At 42.2% G+C, this 16,847-nt stretch overlaps 1 protein-coding gene across 3 annotated transcripts in view; it reads left to right on the top strand.

The window, feature by feature from the left end:
• The window catches only part of LOC311485601 (transcription initiation factor TFIID subunit 4), an 81,926-nt gene extending 65,654 nt beyond the window's left edge, over window positions 1–16,272 (top strand). For all 3 annotated transcript variants that reach the window (XM_084541128.1, XM_084541127.1, XM_084541126.1), the window contains one exon: window positions 14,459–16,272. In XM_084541128.1, the coding sequence (XP_084397254.1) occupies window positions 14,459–14,632 (174 nt within the window). In that variant the 3' untranslated portion in view covers window positions 14,633–16,272. The remainder of the gene's footprint in view (window positions 1–14,458) is intronic.
• Window positions 16,273–16,847: the final 575 nt, after the last annotated feature.

Raw genomic sequence — 16,847 nt, 5'->3', positions numbered from 1 at the left:
AATAGAAAAACACATCGTCTGTTTAATTAATTGTGCTTTTCAAAAATATATAAAAAATATATTATCACTCCACATGACTCAGAAACAGAAAACAGCTTGATTGTGACAGGAATGTAAATGGTAAAAACACCAATAAGTGGTAATTGCACTTTGTTAAACTTCTTTCACACCCAATACAACGTGAAGACAAATTTAGCTTAACATCAGTTTGGATGAGCTTGTTTGTATACACTATATTGCCAAAAGTTTTCACTCACCCATCCAGGTAATTGAACTCAGGTGTTCCAATCACCTCCATGGCCACAGGTGTATAAAATCAAGCACCTAGGCATGCAGACTGCTTCTACAAACATTTGTGAAAGAATGGATTGCTCTCAGGAGCTCAGTGAATTCCAGCGTGGTACTGTGATAGGATGCTGCCTGTGCAACAAGTCCAACTGTGAAATTTCCTCACTACTAAATATTCCACAGTCAACTGTTATTGGTATTACAACAAAGTAGAAGCGACTGGGAATGACAGACACTCAGCCATGAAGTGGCAGGCCATGTAAAATGACTGATGAATGCTGAGGCTCATAGTGCGCAGAGGTTGCCAACTTTCTGCAGAGTCGTCGCTACAGTCCTCCAAAAGTCATGTGGCCTTCAGATTAGCTCAAGAACAGTGCGTAGAGAGCTTCATGGAATGGGTTTCCATGGCAGAGCAGGTGCATGCAAGCCATACATCACCAAGTGCAATGCCAAGTGTCAGGTGCAGTGGTGTATCTGACACTTTTCCATCTGGCAATCTGATGGACGAATCTGGGTTTGGCAGTTGCCAGGAGAAGGTTACTTGTCTGACTGCATTGTGCCATGTGTGAAGTTTATTGGAGGAGGGGATTACTGTGTGGTGTGGGGTTGTTTTTCAGGAGCTGGGCTTGGCCCCTCCGCTCCAGTGAAAGGAACTCTGAATGCTTCAGGATACCAAGAGATTCTGGACAATTCCATGCTCCCGACTTTGTGGGAACAGTTTGGGGATGGCCCCTTCCTGTTCCAGCATGATTGTGCACCAGTGCACAAAGCAAGGTCCATAAAGACATGAACTTGACTGGCCCGCACAGAGTATTGACCTCAACCTGATAGAACACCTTTGGGATGAATCAGAGCGAGGACTGCGAGCCAGGCCTTCTCGACCAGCATCAGCGTCTGACCTCACAAATGTGCTTCTGGAAGAATGGTCAAAAATTCCCATAAACACAGTCCTAAGTGCCTTCCCAGAAGAGTTGAAGCTGTTATAGCTGCAAAGGGTGGGCCAACGTCATATTAAACCCTATGGATTAAGAATGGGATGTCACTTAAGTTCATATGCGTGTAAAGGCAGATGAGCAAATATTTTTGGCAATATAGTGTATTTTAAACGTATACTAAGATGGCAGTTTGAAATCGTTTATCCGTTAAATTGTCAAGAAGACCAGTGAAGAACTACTAATTTTACACAATCAATTTGATTTAACTTATAAGCACTATGCAGAGTTCAGGCTAATGCTAGTAGCACACATCAATAGGAACTTTGCAGCAATGGCAACGTGAGCGAAAATGTCCGTAGATAAGCCATATTGCTGGTGATGATCAGTCTAGTTTATTTTTGGTAATTTCTGCAGATTTTGGTGCCTTCTGAAGTCCAGCTATGAGATTCCAGTGTCATACTTACGGCGAATGACTAATGAAAAAGAAACATTAACAGCATGATACTAAACATTTTGATCTGTTGCTTCACCTCACGTTAACTGATAGACATTTAGACCAGCAGTGTCTGCCCAGTGTCTCATCAACTTAACAGTGCTGTGGATTGATGTGGATTTTGCTCACCAGCGAGTCATAATACAAACAGAGCAGTTATCTAGGCTTGCACATCACTTAAAGCAGGCTATAGACTGTGATTTGCACTTGTGGTGGTTTTTATTTTAGAAATGCTGTATTAGGAAGTACATGTATGAGTAATCTGTATTGTCAAGTGTAAATGTAAATGTGTGGTCTGCAAAAGTGTTGCATCCCTTAGAAATAAGATAGAGGCATATAGTGGACTATTTAGGTGAAATTAAGATGACGCCAAGTGAATGTATTCTTGACTGGATCAGTGACCAGTGATCAACAAAAGAAACAAAAGCCACTGCTGTTAAATTCAGCTCTCTGAGCCGTTTGCTACCGAATCTAATGGTACCTTTTTCTCTTAGCATCCCACTGGGAGAGACCTTGTTTTGACTTCCAGTTACACATGAGCTACCCCATATAACCTGGACCAACCACCAGCTACTTTACACTACAGAGATGTTCCAATGCAAATGAATATCGCATCTATTACAGTTCTGTTCTTGTCCTTCATTCTGGGGGCCATTTATTTCATTGTTTTTGTTACACCATTGTTGTGTTGCTGTGTCCTCTATTTTGTCTTTTAACGGGGAAAACAGAACATCTAAAATTAGCTTCAGAAAATGGTGAAAGAGAACAAACAATGCGATCCATTAGTGAGGATGGGTTATTGGCTGACTTGCCTCTTCTCATGGCGGCCCATTAAAAGTGGTAATGTCTGCCTGCAGCAGTGCCCGGGGAAGAAGAAGGAGGCCATGGAAGGCATATTTCACATGCATCAGACACTGGAATTAAATAGACCAATGTTCCCTAAAAAGACTGAAGTACATCTCTTTCTGATGTGCGTCCCGGGCAAAAATTCATTGATCTTAGAATGTCCCTTGGCAATTATAAAATATTAAATCCAAGTCGCACTTTTCGGCTCAGCGTAATTTTTTTTCCTCGCTTTTCACTGCTTTCCATTTGACCAATTTAGAAAAAAAAGTTAGAAATGGATGGCCGTGAAAAAAAAAAAAAACGACGCTGATAATAAAGACTGTGCCCACTTTTAGATATCTTTTGTTATGTTTCTCTATTGTTTTTGCAGAACATTTCAGATCATTAAATGAAATGAGGCCCCAGCAAAGCTGCGACTGCCTGAAACATGTGTTATTGCGCCATCGGAGCTGTGTTAACCAGGACTGGAAGTGACTAGGACTGAAGCAACAAGGGAGTGAAATTTGTATGACATCTTTATTTCTGAGCTCAAGGTCCTCGGAGTCGCTGATGCCTCTTTCAGCTCTCTGGGGATGACAAATATTTGTCAGCTGCTTTCCATTAGGACTGTGGCCCTGGTACTCGCCTCCCTGGCCCCTTTATGTCCCTCAGAGATTACAGAGGGGGTCGACAGTTAATTGCCCAAATCATTAAATTTAACATATATCTCAATAAATATAATCAGCCAGCTGTTTGACAAGGTACACAGTTCATTAAGTCCCCTTGCTTGTTTGTCGTTTTCCCTAATTAAGATTTAGAATCGATCATTGAGTGTGTAATGTACAGTGTAGCTCGGCTTGCACAGGGAGTCTCTCTGCTCAAACGAAAAGGAATGGCATCCGCTTGCTAAAGCTTTACCATTTAGCACACTGACTGCAATGGGAATTAGACATCCTGTGCTAATTAGGGAGGCCAATTAACTGTGAAATTCAGGCATTTTTGACAAATAATCTCAGCAGAATTCAGACATCACCATACACACGGATGTTATCAGTTCTGAATGGAGAGAGGATAAAGGCTGCTGGCTCCCGTGCAGTCTTTTGTGCCTGCTTGTGTTTCTGGAAATGTTGTGTGCTGGCACTGATGCGTCGTTCCTGTCAGTTAGCATGCAGTCTAACCAAGTGTCTCCCACGTTGCCTTTGTATCTTTTAACATACACATCTGCAAAAAAAAAAAACATTTACATGACACCCTACTATGCTCTTGCAGCTGCTTTGAAGAGGCATGTCCCCAGACCTGGCTCCTCTGATTTGTCCTCAGTGCAGCAGAACAACGATGTTACAGCTGAGCATGTTTGGCAGCACTTGACCTCAGTTTGCCTTCCTGAAACAAAGAATTGGCATCAACAGAGAACTTCAGTGTTTCTATGTCTCTCATTCCCATTTTGATTCATGATCACATGTATTTTTTAGGCTGCATAAATTATGTATTTGTTGGACTAATGAACAGCCTCCACTGGAGTTGTGAATAGCTAGATATGGCCTCTATCACCCACATCAGCGTTCTGATTACATGTCATGGCAACGCTGAGCAATGAGATGTAGTTTGGCTGAAAAAGACATGCCTGGCCTTTTGGGTCTTTTTTTTTTAAATTATATACATATATATATATACATACACACACACACAACAAGGTCCAGCAAGGTCCAGAGAGTCACAAAATGTAAACATACCTCCTGGGCAAGCCTGTGTCACCACACACCGCTACATTATTGTGTGTTTATCTATGTGTTTGAAATGGGGTGTGTACAGTTATGCGTGTGTGGTCTGACTCGTTGACAACCATAAAACAGGGCCCTGCTGTCTTTATTACCTGTTCGACCTATCCCAACTGCTTTGTTCCTGCTGTGCTTTGAAACTCATTTACCCGTGCTTGAATTGGCGTATTCTGTTCAGTTGGAATCTAATAGAAAGGCGCCATTACACCACGGAAGGCAATGGCTCTGGGTGTGTGCTGAAGCTGTTTGGATACGAGGCAGCGCCGGAGGTGTGTTTGCTGGGCGCCGATGGGCAACTCCTGCAGCTGCCCGCCTCAGGTACAGGAAGAATTGAGCACTTCCTTTTACAAGATGTGTAATTATTATGGCAGACAAGGGTGTGGATTTAAACCGAGTCAATATGTAGATAAGCACTATACACACACGCGCACACACACACACATATATATACACACAGCTGCTTGGAAAATGTTGTATGTGGTATAATAAAGCAGGTTGCCAAAATGCTGCGCAGGTAGGAAGGAAGCCTTCTGGGCTTGGGGAAGAGGGATCTGATGGGACAATGAGGCCTCCAGGAAAGTGCCAGCAAAACCGTAATGAGTTACTCCTCAACTGAGTCCAAATTTTGCAATGCTGCATGCCATTTTTAAACACCCCCAACCCAATCAGATACTGAGTTGACTACATTTGGACTCATTTTAATTTTGACAATGAAGTGTCAAACGTGGACATTGTGAATCACGACTCTGCTTATCTGCAGAACTAGTAGAAGTAATAGTATAAGTAGGCTGTTTACATTAAAATTGCAATGATCATAAATCATAAATCATATTGTAACCATAAAGGACCACAATAGTAAAGACATTTGTGTCTGAATAGCTTTAAAAACTGTCAGCCTCTCACCCCGTCAGCTCGTTGGATAAAAAAACAATGACACTTGGGGTCACAGATGTTCACAGAGACACTCTATTAAAGTTTTGGTTCGTCTTTCTGGGACATCTATATAAAACATGAAGCTCTGCTCTTTCCCCAGAAGAGCCTGGATTTTAATCAGACCTGCTCTTCAGACAGCCGTTCTCCTGCTCCTCGTACTTAGCAGGCGCCACAGTAGGTGCATGGGGACCAGTGTCAGCGGCGCTGGAGCTGAGCCTGTGATGGCTAAATGATGTCAAAAATGGCCCCATTAATGTCAATTTTAGATCAAGGGCCAATTCATGGTGTGAAACTCTGTCGTAAATGTGCTTTCTAATCTCCTCCATCTGCATATCTTCTGTGGCCCCTTGGTGCATTCCTTTTTTTTTTTTTTTTTTTTTGGTAAGAGAAATGTGTCACTGCTCATGTGAGGATTTAAGACTGACAGTTCAGCATACAGCACATGTCTGCTTAACAGTGGGATCTGTCTCGCTGCCTTTCGGTGTCTTAATCTCAAGTCAGTGTCTGTTACTGTGCTCGGTTTCTGTGTTATTCGGCGCCATGCTGTTTTGCCAGCCCTATTGCCTCCCCTAATTAGGCCATTTGCAGGATGCGTTTTCCTTTGTGTGGTCATTTATGTTTCGATACCACTATGAACTGATAAGCTTTTGTTAACTGGTTGTTCCTATTTGAAACGTTTCGCAAAGACATCAAAGCGTGGACCAGAAGCCTCATTTGGCAACTTCTCCAAGCAATCCATCGGCTGCAAAACACCCTGGTGCCTTGATTATTAACACAGTCACCACCCTCTCATTCAACTTGAATTAAAAATTAAAAACCAGCAGAAATGACAGTGCCACACCATTGAAAGTAAAGTGTATAAAACCAACAAGGGCTCATTAGCGAGTAGTTCTGAAGACAAGCATTCTGACTAGAGACTCATTACACTTCTCCTATTTTAACTCTAATTGGGTTCATTTTATATATGAAACGCCTTGAATATTTAATGTTGAAAAAGTTCTACTTCTGACACTTTATGTAGCCAAAGATACTTGGCCTGCGTTAATTGTCCGGGTTATCAGGCAAGCCGTTAGCTGTTCCTTGATGCTGTTGCTCTCTCTGTTGAAGACAAAAAACATGGAACCCGTCGGTGGATCATTGATCATGATCTTCAGACAAATTCATCTAATTTAGTAACTTAACATCAACAAAATCATCATCTGAAGTGCTGATATATTAGTTGTTGTTTGGCTGTGGACAATATATCTCTCTCTAATCATTTAATAGGTGGCGATATAGTAAAGAAAAATGTTATTACCCCCAAATCCTAAATGGTGTTGCAAACTTAAGCTACAGAGACCCACCTAATAAATCCTTTGTAGTATTAAACAAGTTCCTCAGCTAGCCAGGCTTAGAGCATTTTAATTAAACAGATTAAAAACAATGTTATGGTTTCTTCCTCTGGTTGCCTTCACACAATCTTTTGTTTCTCTCAGGTTGAAAAGAAAGAGAGAGGAGAAACAAAAGCAACATTGTGTTTCCAGGCAGGAAAGTTTGAAGTTCTTTGTTTGGAAGCAAGGTTCCGGGTGCTGCAGACTGTTTAGCTTGGTGACCCTGTGACTGTCTTCTGAGGAATTGTATGAGCAGCCCTGCAGAACAGTGCTCCAGGGTCGGCTTTCATCTTAGCAGTAACCTGTGGACTTTGAAACTCAGGGCAATGGAATTGCAGCTTTGTCAGTACACTACTAATTAGAAAATTCCTGACCTCGAGCAAGATGTTTTAATTATGTGTTGTGTCAACGAGTTTGCAGATTTAATCCACCGTTGATACACACTCAAGTGTGCAAACTGTGTCGCACATTGTAGTAGATCAAGTGGAATGAAGCTGGGGCTTTTTTCTTCATCTTCATCATGTAACCTTGCGCCTTTTCGTGCACCGTGTTCGTTAGGAGCCATCACATGCTTAAGTAGCCAAATTAGACGTGGACTTAATGTGTTAGCTCGTGAAAAAGCTGGTCTGATTTGCCTTGGTTTGTGGGAGGCTGAACAATGTGACAGTATTGTGCTGGGTGTGAGCTCTCTGTTGCAGTGAGTCAGTGTGAGGGAAGGCAGGAAGGGGTTAAACAGAAATTGAGCGGGGATGCTGGGGGCAGCAGTGCTGCAGAACATAGCAGTGTTCGTGCGAAGGCAAGTCATTTCCCGAAACACTGCAGACACATGGCCTGCGGCGCTCTAAAACCTTTGGAGACCAAAATGGCTTGCAGGAGTTAGAAGTAATAAGGTGTTTTTTTGCCTTCTTTCTCCTTGACTGAAATTCTGCACGGTTGCTATGCATTGCCATGGAGCTGTGTAGCTGTTTTTATGGTTTATGTGGGTATTAAGATGCTCTGAAACTGGCCATTTTTGAGATTTGTTGTTGCTTAGTTGTGAAGCAAATGGAAGTTGTTTGTTTTGAAAGTAATTCCCTCATTTTTTTGCCATGATCAGAATGCTAGACCTCACACCCATTCCTTTGTATTTCCCCCTTTATTCTCTCAGTTTCTCTTTCTGCTGTTAACAAAATGACAAATTAGCAAAAGCCTGTTTGAGACAGGTTATACCAGATAAAGCAAACATGCCTCACTCACTCCTGTTTTTGAAAACACAGTGAGAATGGCAGCTTCTTGTTTTGGCTTTTCCACAGAAAACGAACCTGTGTTCGGAACAAAGGCCATCTGTGTCGGTGCATGAACATAAAGCTGTGGTATTAGTCAATTGTGACCCCTGTGATTATTGGTGGACTGAACCAAAACTCTTTTCATCCTTTCCCCTGGTTCTGTTAATCTTGGCTGCCTTGTCTGCTTCAAAGAGGGGCTCCGGCATATAATCTGGGTATGTACATCTGTGAATTATTATTCTAATTCTTTATACGTTTATTAGAGCTGAATAAACTCCACATCAAATACATCACTTGGGCAATGTCAGAAAGCCCGGGGCAAATCAGCCGACATCTGTTAACTCTTTCAAAATGGCCTCATCCAGCATGTCTGTGGGCGTAGAGGAGCGAGAAGAAGGAGAGGCGAGAGAGGGAGAGAGAAAGTCTCTGTTGCTGATTAATGGCGGCCGTAGGAGAGGCGTTTCGGGCCGAGTGTGGAGATGAAGCGGGGCTGCACTCCCACGGCTGGGCTGTACACTGTAAACACTGTGAAGCTGCGTTCCCCGACTGAAATGCAGCATGGAGAAGAACATGTGGGAAAGCTTTGCTTCCTGGCATACAGTCAGTCAACCAGGCAGTCAGTCAGTCCTTCAGTCTGTAAATTAGTCAGTCAGTCAGTGAGTCAGTCAGGCCATCAGCCAAACAGCTAGTTCTCCAGTCTGTCTGTCAGCAAATCTGTGAGTCCTTCACTCAGTGGGTAGCATGCATGCTGGTTTGTCAGTCAGTCAGGTACTCATAATGTCATGAAGCCCATCAGGAAGCCACTTTAAGTCATCTACCCGCTAACTGCACTTAGGCAGTACAACTGAACCAAATCATGCCTGGTGACCTGCCAGGGTGGCCAGGATCAGAAACATTCATTCATCAATATTTGAATAGTGTCTGTTGTTAACTTCCACCCTGGCTTTAACCTTAAAAAAAACACCACCTGGTTCAGCTTTTGCCTCATTTCTTTGTTTAGCTTGTCAACACTCTGTCTCTCTTGTGCTATATATGTCCTCCTTGCCTGAAGCGTAGACATCAGAGTTTTAACGGATTTTTCTGCATCAAAGTAATAACAACAATACAGTAATGTTGCATCATGAACAGCTTATCTATTTCTCAACCAACAAGGCGCTAGTCTGCATCCTTCTACTACAACGCTGTGCAGCGTTTTCTTCCCGTGTTGCAGTTTTAGTTAACACCGTATGTTAGCTGGTCACATACCGGTAAGCACAGTACAGCCTTTCTCACCATGCAGCCCCTGTCTACAACTTCTGCTGAGAGGAGTGGAGTGCTGAGACAGCAGGTTGGACTGTGCAGGGCCCAAGCAGCTCTGTGAGCCTGGCAAAGTGGGCCATTAACCCACCGCCCTAAGGTGTGACCTGGGCCAAATCCAATATTGGCTCCGGCATCAAGGCACAGGTGCCACTCAGGGTTCAAAGCCACAGATCAGCAAGAAACCCACTGCCTCTGCTGCCCCACCCCCTCTCCCTTTCTTAAACAATAAAGGACTGAATGTAAATTCAGACTCTAGACACCTACAACCGCTGCTGCTGCCACTGCACAATTTGAGACGAGGAGTCATAAAGAGTAAAAACATAATTTTAATTCTCTCAAGGTTGAAGTGAATGTTGCTAGTCACCGGACGTCCGAGAACATTAAAGTGTGACCTGCTGACTTTGTCCTTTTAGTAAAGTATCTGGGGTTTTTTTTGGACCTCTGATTGTCATGACGATGAATGAATGTCCAAACATGTCAGCCTACATCTGCCCTCACAGCATTCTGTGTCGGCTGCTCTAAATCAATTTTATACACGGGCTCGAACTTAAAGAGACATGATTAAAGTAAAGAAACGTGCTGTTTATGTAATATTTCTTGTGGACTTTTTTGTCGATTTGAGCAACATCCATCATGTATTGCTTATACAATCTAATGGCTGCAGTACTAATTGTCAGCTACATAGAGCACACAGACTCTCTCTATTTGTTGTTCTATGCATGCACATGTGTACCAGAAATGAAAGGGAGTGAAATAGTGTAAAATAACCATGTATCATGTATGTCGCTGAAGACCAGAACCCCCAAAGAAGGCCGTACGGAGGAGCTTCAGAGCCTCTCCTCTCCTCTCCTGTCCTCTCCTCTCCTTAGGTCCTTTCGTGCACTCTGTGTTTTTCTCTCTGTCCCCCGCTCCAAACAAGTCAAATGTCTGAAGAGATGTATCGAAGTATCCCTGCGCGTTCTGTACGATGGATATGTCATATGACATAATGCCTCCGAGCGGCCATCACAGATAAAATGACAGATGCTGTTTTTTGCCTCATGGATCTTTCTTGGCCAAGCTGATTTTGAGACTTTCCTTTTTGCTCTTTCCCTCTCTCTCTCTCTCCCTCTCCCTCTCTCTTTGTGACTCTCCTCTCCTGCTTTCCCTCTTCCCCTCACGTTTTCTCTTCATCCGCCTTGACCTTACAAAGCCTGCCATCTTGTTTTTTTATTGAATTTCAAACACAATTACTGCGTAATTGCTGGTGACAAGGAAAGCGTGGTCGTTGATGTCTCACTTTCCTTTTAACTGACATTCAGCCATCTGCTTGGTTTAGCGTCGGTGTTTATCCCGCCCATCCCTTCTCCCGCCTCCACAACCTGATTTCCTACGTGTACTGGCGAGAGGGATCGGTCTCCATAGATACTGACAACAACATACTGGTGTTTGGGTTGTTAGCATTCTTTCTGTGGAGGGCGGATAAAGACAGAGGGAAGAGGTGAGGCTGCTTTGAGTGAATTCCTGGATGAGCACTGACCTTTCTGCTTGTATTTTAATCATTTAAGGCTGCACTTGTCCCTGAAGGGAATGAGGCATTCTGGGAGCTACTGCGCAATGCCTGGATGACAATATCTGGCTATACTTACTGTCTCCCCCCCGTACTATAACCCACTGTGGCCACGACACCACCCCAGCACCACCCTCCTGCCTGTGGCTACTGCTGCCCATCCGTCCAGGTGGATGGATGGCTTTGATTGGTAAAATCTGTGGCCCTGTCGCCGGCTCACATGTGAGTGGCAGTAATTGGCATGGCAGCAGGCAGGCCCATCTTTCACATGTGGTCAGCTATGATCGGCCTGATTAGACCAGGGTTGTTCCTCTAAGTGAGGGTCTGGTGTGCCCCAGGGCACTGCCGGCTTTACCCACTTGGCCCACAACTAGCAGCCCAGAGACGATAGATGTGGCCGAGGTAACTTTTCAGCAACAGTGGCCTGGCGAGCCTCACTCAACATCCAGCGTCCAGGGGTTAGAGAGTGTACCGAGAGAAATTTGAGACAGGGCATCGTCATACAGTGTACACAAACACAAGCATTTGAGGGGGCGGATGCTGGAGGGATTTTGGTTTGGTTCTTGTAAATTCATACCCATCATATGTTTTCAATTAAGGCCTGTCTGTACTGTGTGTTTACAGAGCGGCGCAATCAATGTAATTGTGAGAGGGTGTTCCTGACTGAAATGTCTGTCTTATTTCTCTCTGCCTGAGTTCAAGTGGGCACTTGCTGGATTTGTTTCCCAGTGTTTCTCATTTCCAAATGTAAATGCGTCTCTTGATTTGTATCAGCCACTGTATACACTCCCTTTTTCTTTCTTTTTTTTCTTTTTTTATCGTTCTCATTTTTCCTGGATCAAATACAAACAACAAGGCCGCCATTTCAGAGTGGGACGTCAGCACAGATCTATGTCCGCAGCGCTGTTTGTTTACAGGGAAAATCTGCTCATATTCAAGGCGATGTATAAAGCCATAAAACACTTTGATTAAAACGATGGTTTCCCCGGTTGCCGGAGCACATTGCCAGTGTTTTTCCTCCGCACGATGTTTCTCTACTTGAAAAGAAATCTGCACCTGAAGATCATTATTAGTGCAACTTTGTGATCACATTTGTGCTCTGCAAGAGGGGTTATTTCTCTTAATTGGAGGTGTGTACTTGTTTAGAGGCCACAACATTCTTCAGTATTGATACCGTCAATGTGTTTGCCATTCGACGAGGATTACTTCATTCAGTCGGTGGGAAACACAGTAATGCTTGCTTCCAAACACTGTTGCGTTTCTCCATGGAAACGATCCCTTATTACGCAGTCGCTAAAAAAGTGAGGACAAATTCCCAGAAAGGGAAATGAATATACGCAAAGGAAAGAACAGTGTTTGAGACCCAAACAGTCATTTAAATCTTTCTGATAAAGAGTACAATCATTTTATTTTTCAATTCACATAAAAGCATATAAATACATCTTTACAAAAAAAAATAAAAAATGAGCACTCAACTTTCCCAGCAAGGTTTGCGTTAGATACTGCGAGGTCACCCACATTTGACACTTCAAAGCACATTCCCATCCGTACCTTGTGCAGTACTCCCTACCCAGCTTTGGAAAGGTAGGAAAAATCTGGTTTATCATCTCCACGTCTCAAAGAACTTTGGGATTGGACAACGACAAGACTATAAATCTGCGGCCACAGCATTTAGCTCAAAGCAGCGCTGTGTCTAACGCCAACATGCTAACATGCAGATACTAAGAGGGCATAATATTCCTTATCTTAGTTGAGTGCTGTAGCATTTCACCACACGCACACACAGAGTTGAGGCTGATGAGAATGTAGTTGGTCATAAACCAAAGTACTAATAGAAGGTAAAAGGCAATGTGATCTCCAACATAAGTAAAAGTCATCCTATGCAAAACATGAATATCTGTAACAAAGTAATGACAGTCACAGATAATACAGATAAAGATATGTCACTAAAGTCCACACTCGCTCTGCAGGAAAAGTCAAAGTATAATTATTTAGATTTATTTTGATGGACATGTTAATATCTGTGCAAAATTCCATTGCGATCCATCAAGTAGCTTTTGAGATAGTATGTCAGTCACGACTAAAATTATGCACCGACTACATAACAGGCATGGATGTCTCTAGAGCCATGCAGCATGCTGTCTTGGTGCTGTAACTATAAATCCGGCCATGTTTGTGATATTTGTGGACATTGAAATGAACATAAAATGATATATTTACCTATGACTCATTGTGATGCAGCCTGACTTTCTTTACAGCATCCACTCAGCCATATGTATCGTATTTACATCAGCCACCCAAAGGCCTTTTCCACTTTGGAAACCCACTGACCCGTAACTGTAAGTTCGCATAACATTCAGGTTGTGTGTCATTAAGTCCCCATAGTGAAAAAGCGGCTCTAGGTCATGTTTTATGACAGCATTCACACACAAGCTGTGTGGACGACGCACATTTGTTCAAGCCTGATAACCAGTTAACCTGGCATAATCCGTCGGTGTTCCAAAGAGCTTCTTTTCAGTAGCGTTTGGCTTTCTCTGTCTTCCAGTGCCCCTGGGTTCTGTGTGATTTAGGTCAGGTGACTGTGGTGGAAAGTTCATGACAGTCAGCAGTCCTTGGTCTTCTTTGGTCTTCAAGTAGCTCTTCAAAGCTTTGAGGTGTGTTTGGGCTCATTATCCTGGCACAGTGTGACTCCTTCTCCACAAAGATGCAAAGCAGAAGGTGTAGTTTGTCTCAGAATGGGGAGCTGCTTCTACTTGGTCACGCTCGATTGAGTACAGGTGTCTAACTTTAAAGTAAAAAACACACCCAGAATTTGTCTTTTCACAGACAACCATCCGTGACTAATCTCAAATTGTAATAAATCAGTACATAGGGTTGTTTTCCATCATCCACTGTGAATTGCTGCTATGTGTTCGCCCACCCTTGCATTTGGCCTTGTTCCCCCGTCTGAGAAGTGGTTTAGAGATGCTGCCCCCCCCCCCCCCCCCCCCCCCCCCCACCAAGACTTGAATAGGCAGTACTTTTCCTTGCCTCTTTTATTTGATAAATTGTATATCTTAGCTCAAGAAGCTTTTCTTTCTCTCACTGAACAAAGATTGATGAATTGATATTCTCATAGCGTGGTCTGCCTTACCATGGCTGGTGTTCCAGTTTCCATGAAATGTTTGAGAGAGTAATGCACTGTCCCCCTAAGAACAAGAACTGACACTTACGAAGCCCCTCTTTGCTTACAATAACAATCTGACATCGGAAACATTCACTTAGTTCTGATAATGATCGTGGCTTCTCACTTTCACATTGACACTTAGTAAGCAATGTTCTGCTGGAAACTTGTTTGTAACAAGCAGCTGCAAGTTGATTTATTTGAACAAGACTCTGATGAGTCAACCAAATCCTCTCCAGACTCATCTGAATGTTGCTTCAATGCAGGGAAATCTGACATCTTGTAAAAAGCAGTTGACATGATCAGCACCACAAAATCACTTGCATTTCTATTTCTGACATAAAAAACAATTATTGCAGTTTCTTAAACATGAGCTCTTAATTCACACTTTCATTTTTAAATTGTCAAACTTTATAAAAATTCTGAGTCCAGGTTTACGTGATGCGCTCTCAACCTTTTGAACCTCTGTATATACTACATAGTAGCTTACTTGACAACTATGAATACCAGTCCTTTATGCGTCCCTCCATCTCACCTTTTAACGTCTCCCTTTTCTCCAGGTTTCCAGCAGCACGGCGGGCTCCCCGGCCAGCTCCTCTGCCCCGTCCACCTCATCACGCCAGTACACACGGCAGCGCATCACTCGCGTCAACCTCAGGGACTTAATCTTCTACATGGAGCAGGAGAGAGAGACCGCCCACTCCCTCCTCCTTTACCGTGCCCTGCTCAAGTAGCCTCTGCTCCGCTCAGCGCCCACCTCAACCTCCTCCTCCTCCTTCCCAGCCACGTGCCTTCAGATCAGGTCTAATATTTCAGCTCTGTGTCTCCATACGTACTGTAGTGCTGTTCGATGTAGCTTTTAATAACGCTTTTAAGAAAGAGAGAGAGAGAGAGATAGAGAGAGAGAAAAATACAAAAATAAAACTGTTGTCGGCATCTTCTCCGTTTAGCTCCACGGTGTGTAGTTAGATCATTCGATTTAAAGGCCATATCATGTTCTTTGTGTTGATGTTGGATTTGCTTGAGGAACTGTGTTTTAATGTCACAGGACTTGACCCAGAACTTGTTCCACGTATCCTGGGTAGCAGTTTAATTGATACTGTTGGCAGAAACTTCAACGAACCACCTAAAAGTTAGGATGTCTTTGCCCAACAGAATAATACTCACACCTCGACACAGCCTATGATATTCTCCTATTTCTCCACAAGCTATTTGTTGAACACAGTTCAATGAATGTAGTCTAGCTGAACTTAATAAATGGGATGTTACAGGTTTCATTCAGACATTCAGATTCCAAATAACAGCATCATGTTTCCTTACCGTATGTGTAAATAGTTCTTTTTGAATTATTTTACAGCATGTATATTTTTATCACATGTAAGCTTTGTAAGAAAAGGAATACTCCATGTGTCAGTACTATGAAACCTGATGTTTTGTAAAACCACGTGCTTTGAAAGAGTCAAATTTAGACAGACTGTTCTGTAGAGTATTGTTACGAGGCAGCCTGCGCCTGTCCCTTCTGCAAAGGTCATTTAACAAAACCGCGGTCCACGCTATGTGACACCAGTTTTCAATCGGTCGCCCTCGTAGAGTGAGTCAGTATTTTTTTATTTATTTATTTTTTAAAAAGCACACATAATGTGAACCTTGTTTTGATGAGTAGCTGTTTGTAATTCGTGTCCTGCAGTATCATGCCGCTGTATGAAGGTAAGTTTTGGTGATCTTGTAGGTGGGTTGGTTCCTTGATCTGTCACTGTCCTCGTCCTGTCTGCACATCATTGTTGAAAAAGAAAAAATGACACTTCAACCATTGTCAAGGAGTCCCACCACCGCCACCACCTCCACCCACACGGTGATAATGACTGAATAAATCAATGAAGCATTTTATTAATATAAATGAAATATCACAGCTGCAAAGTAACTGTGGAAGCAAGCGGTTCTATGATTCCAGCCTAAAACTGATTTCTATATATTATTTTTTATATTTTGTCTCTCTTTGTATTACTGATTGAAGAGAACGATGGGATAGAACAACTGCTTTTACAATGTCGTCTTGCATTTTCGCCTTCTATTTTTTTTTTTTTATCATAACTGTAACATTGTCCATTATGCTGTTTTTTTTTTAATATTTTGTTTTTGGTTTTTTTTCTATTTAACTAAATATCTTGGCCTCTATGCAGCTTTTCTCGTCATATTGAAACTTATTTAAATATGGGTGACATTTTAAAACTATTGTTGTGCATTGTAAAATTTGACAGCACTTTTTTTAATATCTATTTTACCTGACAACTGAAAGCTTTCACTGTATTATAGCAAAGAAATTACTCTTTTAAGTATAAACGGTATTACCAGTTTCGGTCAAAAGACGCTTATTTTTAACAATTAATATATTTCTTTTTATTCTTTTTTTTTCTCCTTTTTTTTTTTCTTTGGCTTTTATGCTTCACAAGGTTTGGTAGACTTTATCTCCAAAATACCATGTTTCAGAAACAAGCACAACAATACCTATTTTGGGGATTTCTGTGGTCAGACATTTCTACAACTACTACTACTACTACTACTACTACTACTACTACAGCTTTTTAGCCAAAATATTATGACAATATTCCTGATGTGAAACAGACGGGGAAATAACATTTCAATGTAAGGATGATTTGTAAATATTGTTTACAAGACTATGTGTTTATTAGAACCACGTTATTTTTGGTAAACTCTTGTACATATCTTGAAAATTTCCTGTTTGTGTGGAAAAAAAACAATACTTATGTATTTGTACCTATTTTGTAAAGGAATAAATGAACTGTTTACTAAACTAAACATAATGTATATTGACTTTTTTCAGTTCTTTCCCTTCAGCGTATACACGGAAATGTTTGTAGGTCTTGGCAAGAAAAATGTCAACTCTGAAATGACTTAATAGCTAAGCAGCGTGCTCTCCTCCCTCTTCTT

Source organism: Chelon labrosus (genome assembly GCF_963514085.1).
Source record: "Chelon labrosus genome assembly, chromosome: 3".
Classification (NCBI taxonomy): domain Eukaryota; kingdom Metazoa; phylum Chordata; class Actinopteri; order Mugiliformes; family Mugilidae; genus Chelon; species Chelon labrosus.
Note: the sequence above shows the minus strand (reverse complement) of the source record. Positions and strands in the feature narration are given on the sequence as shown.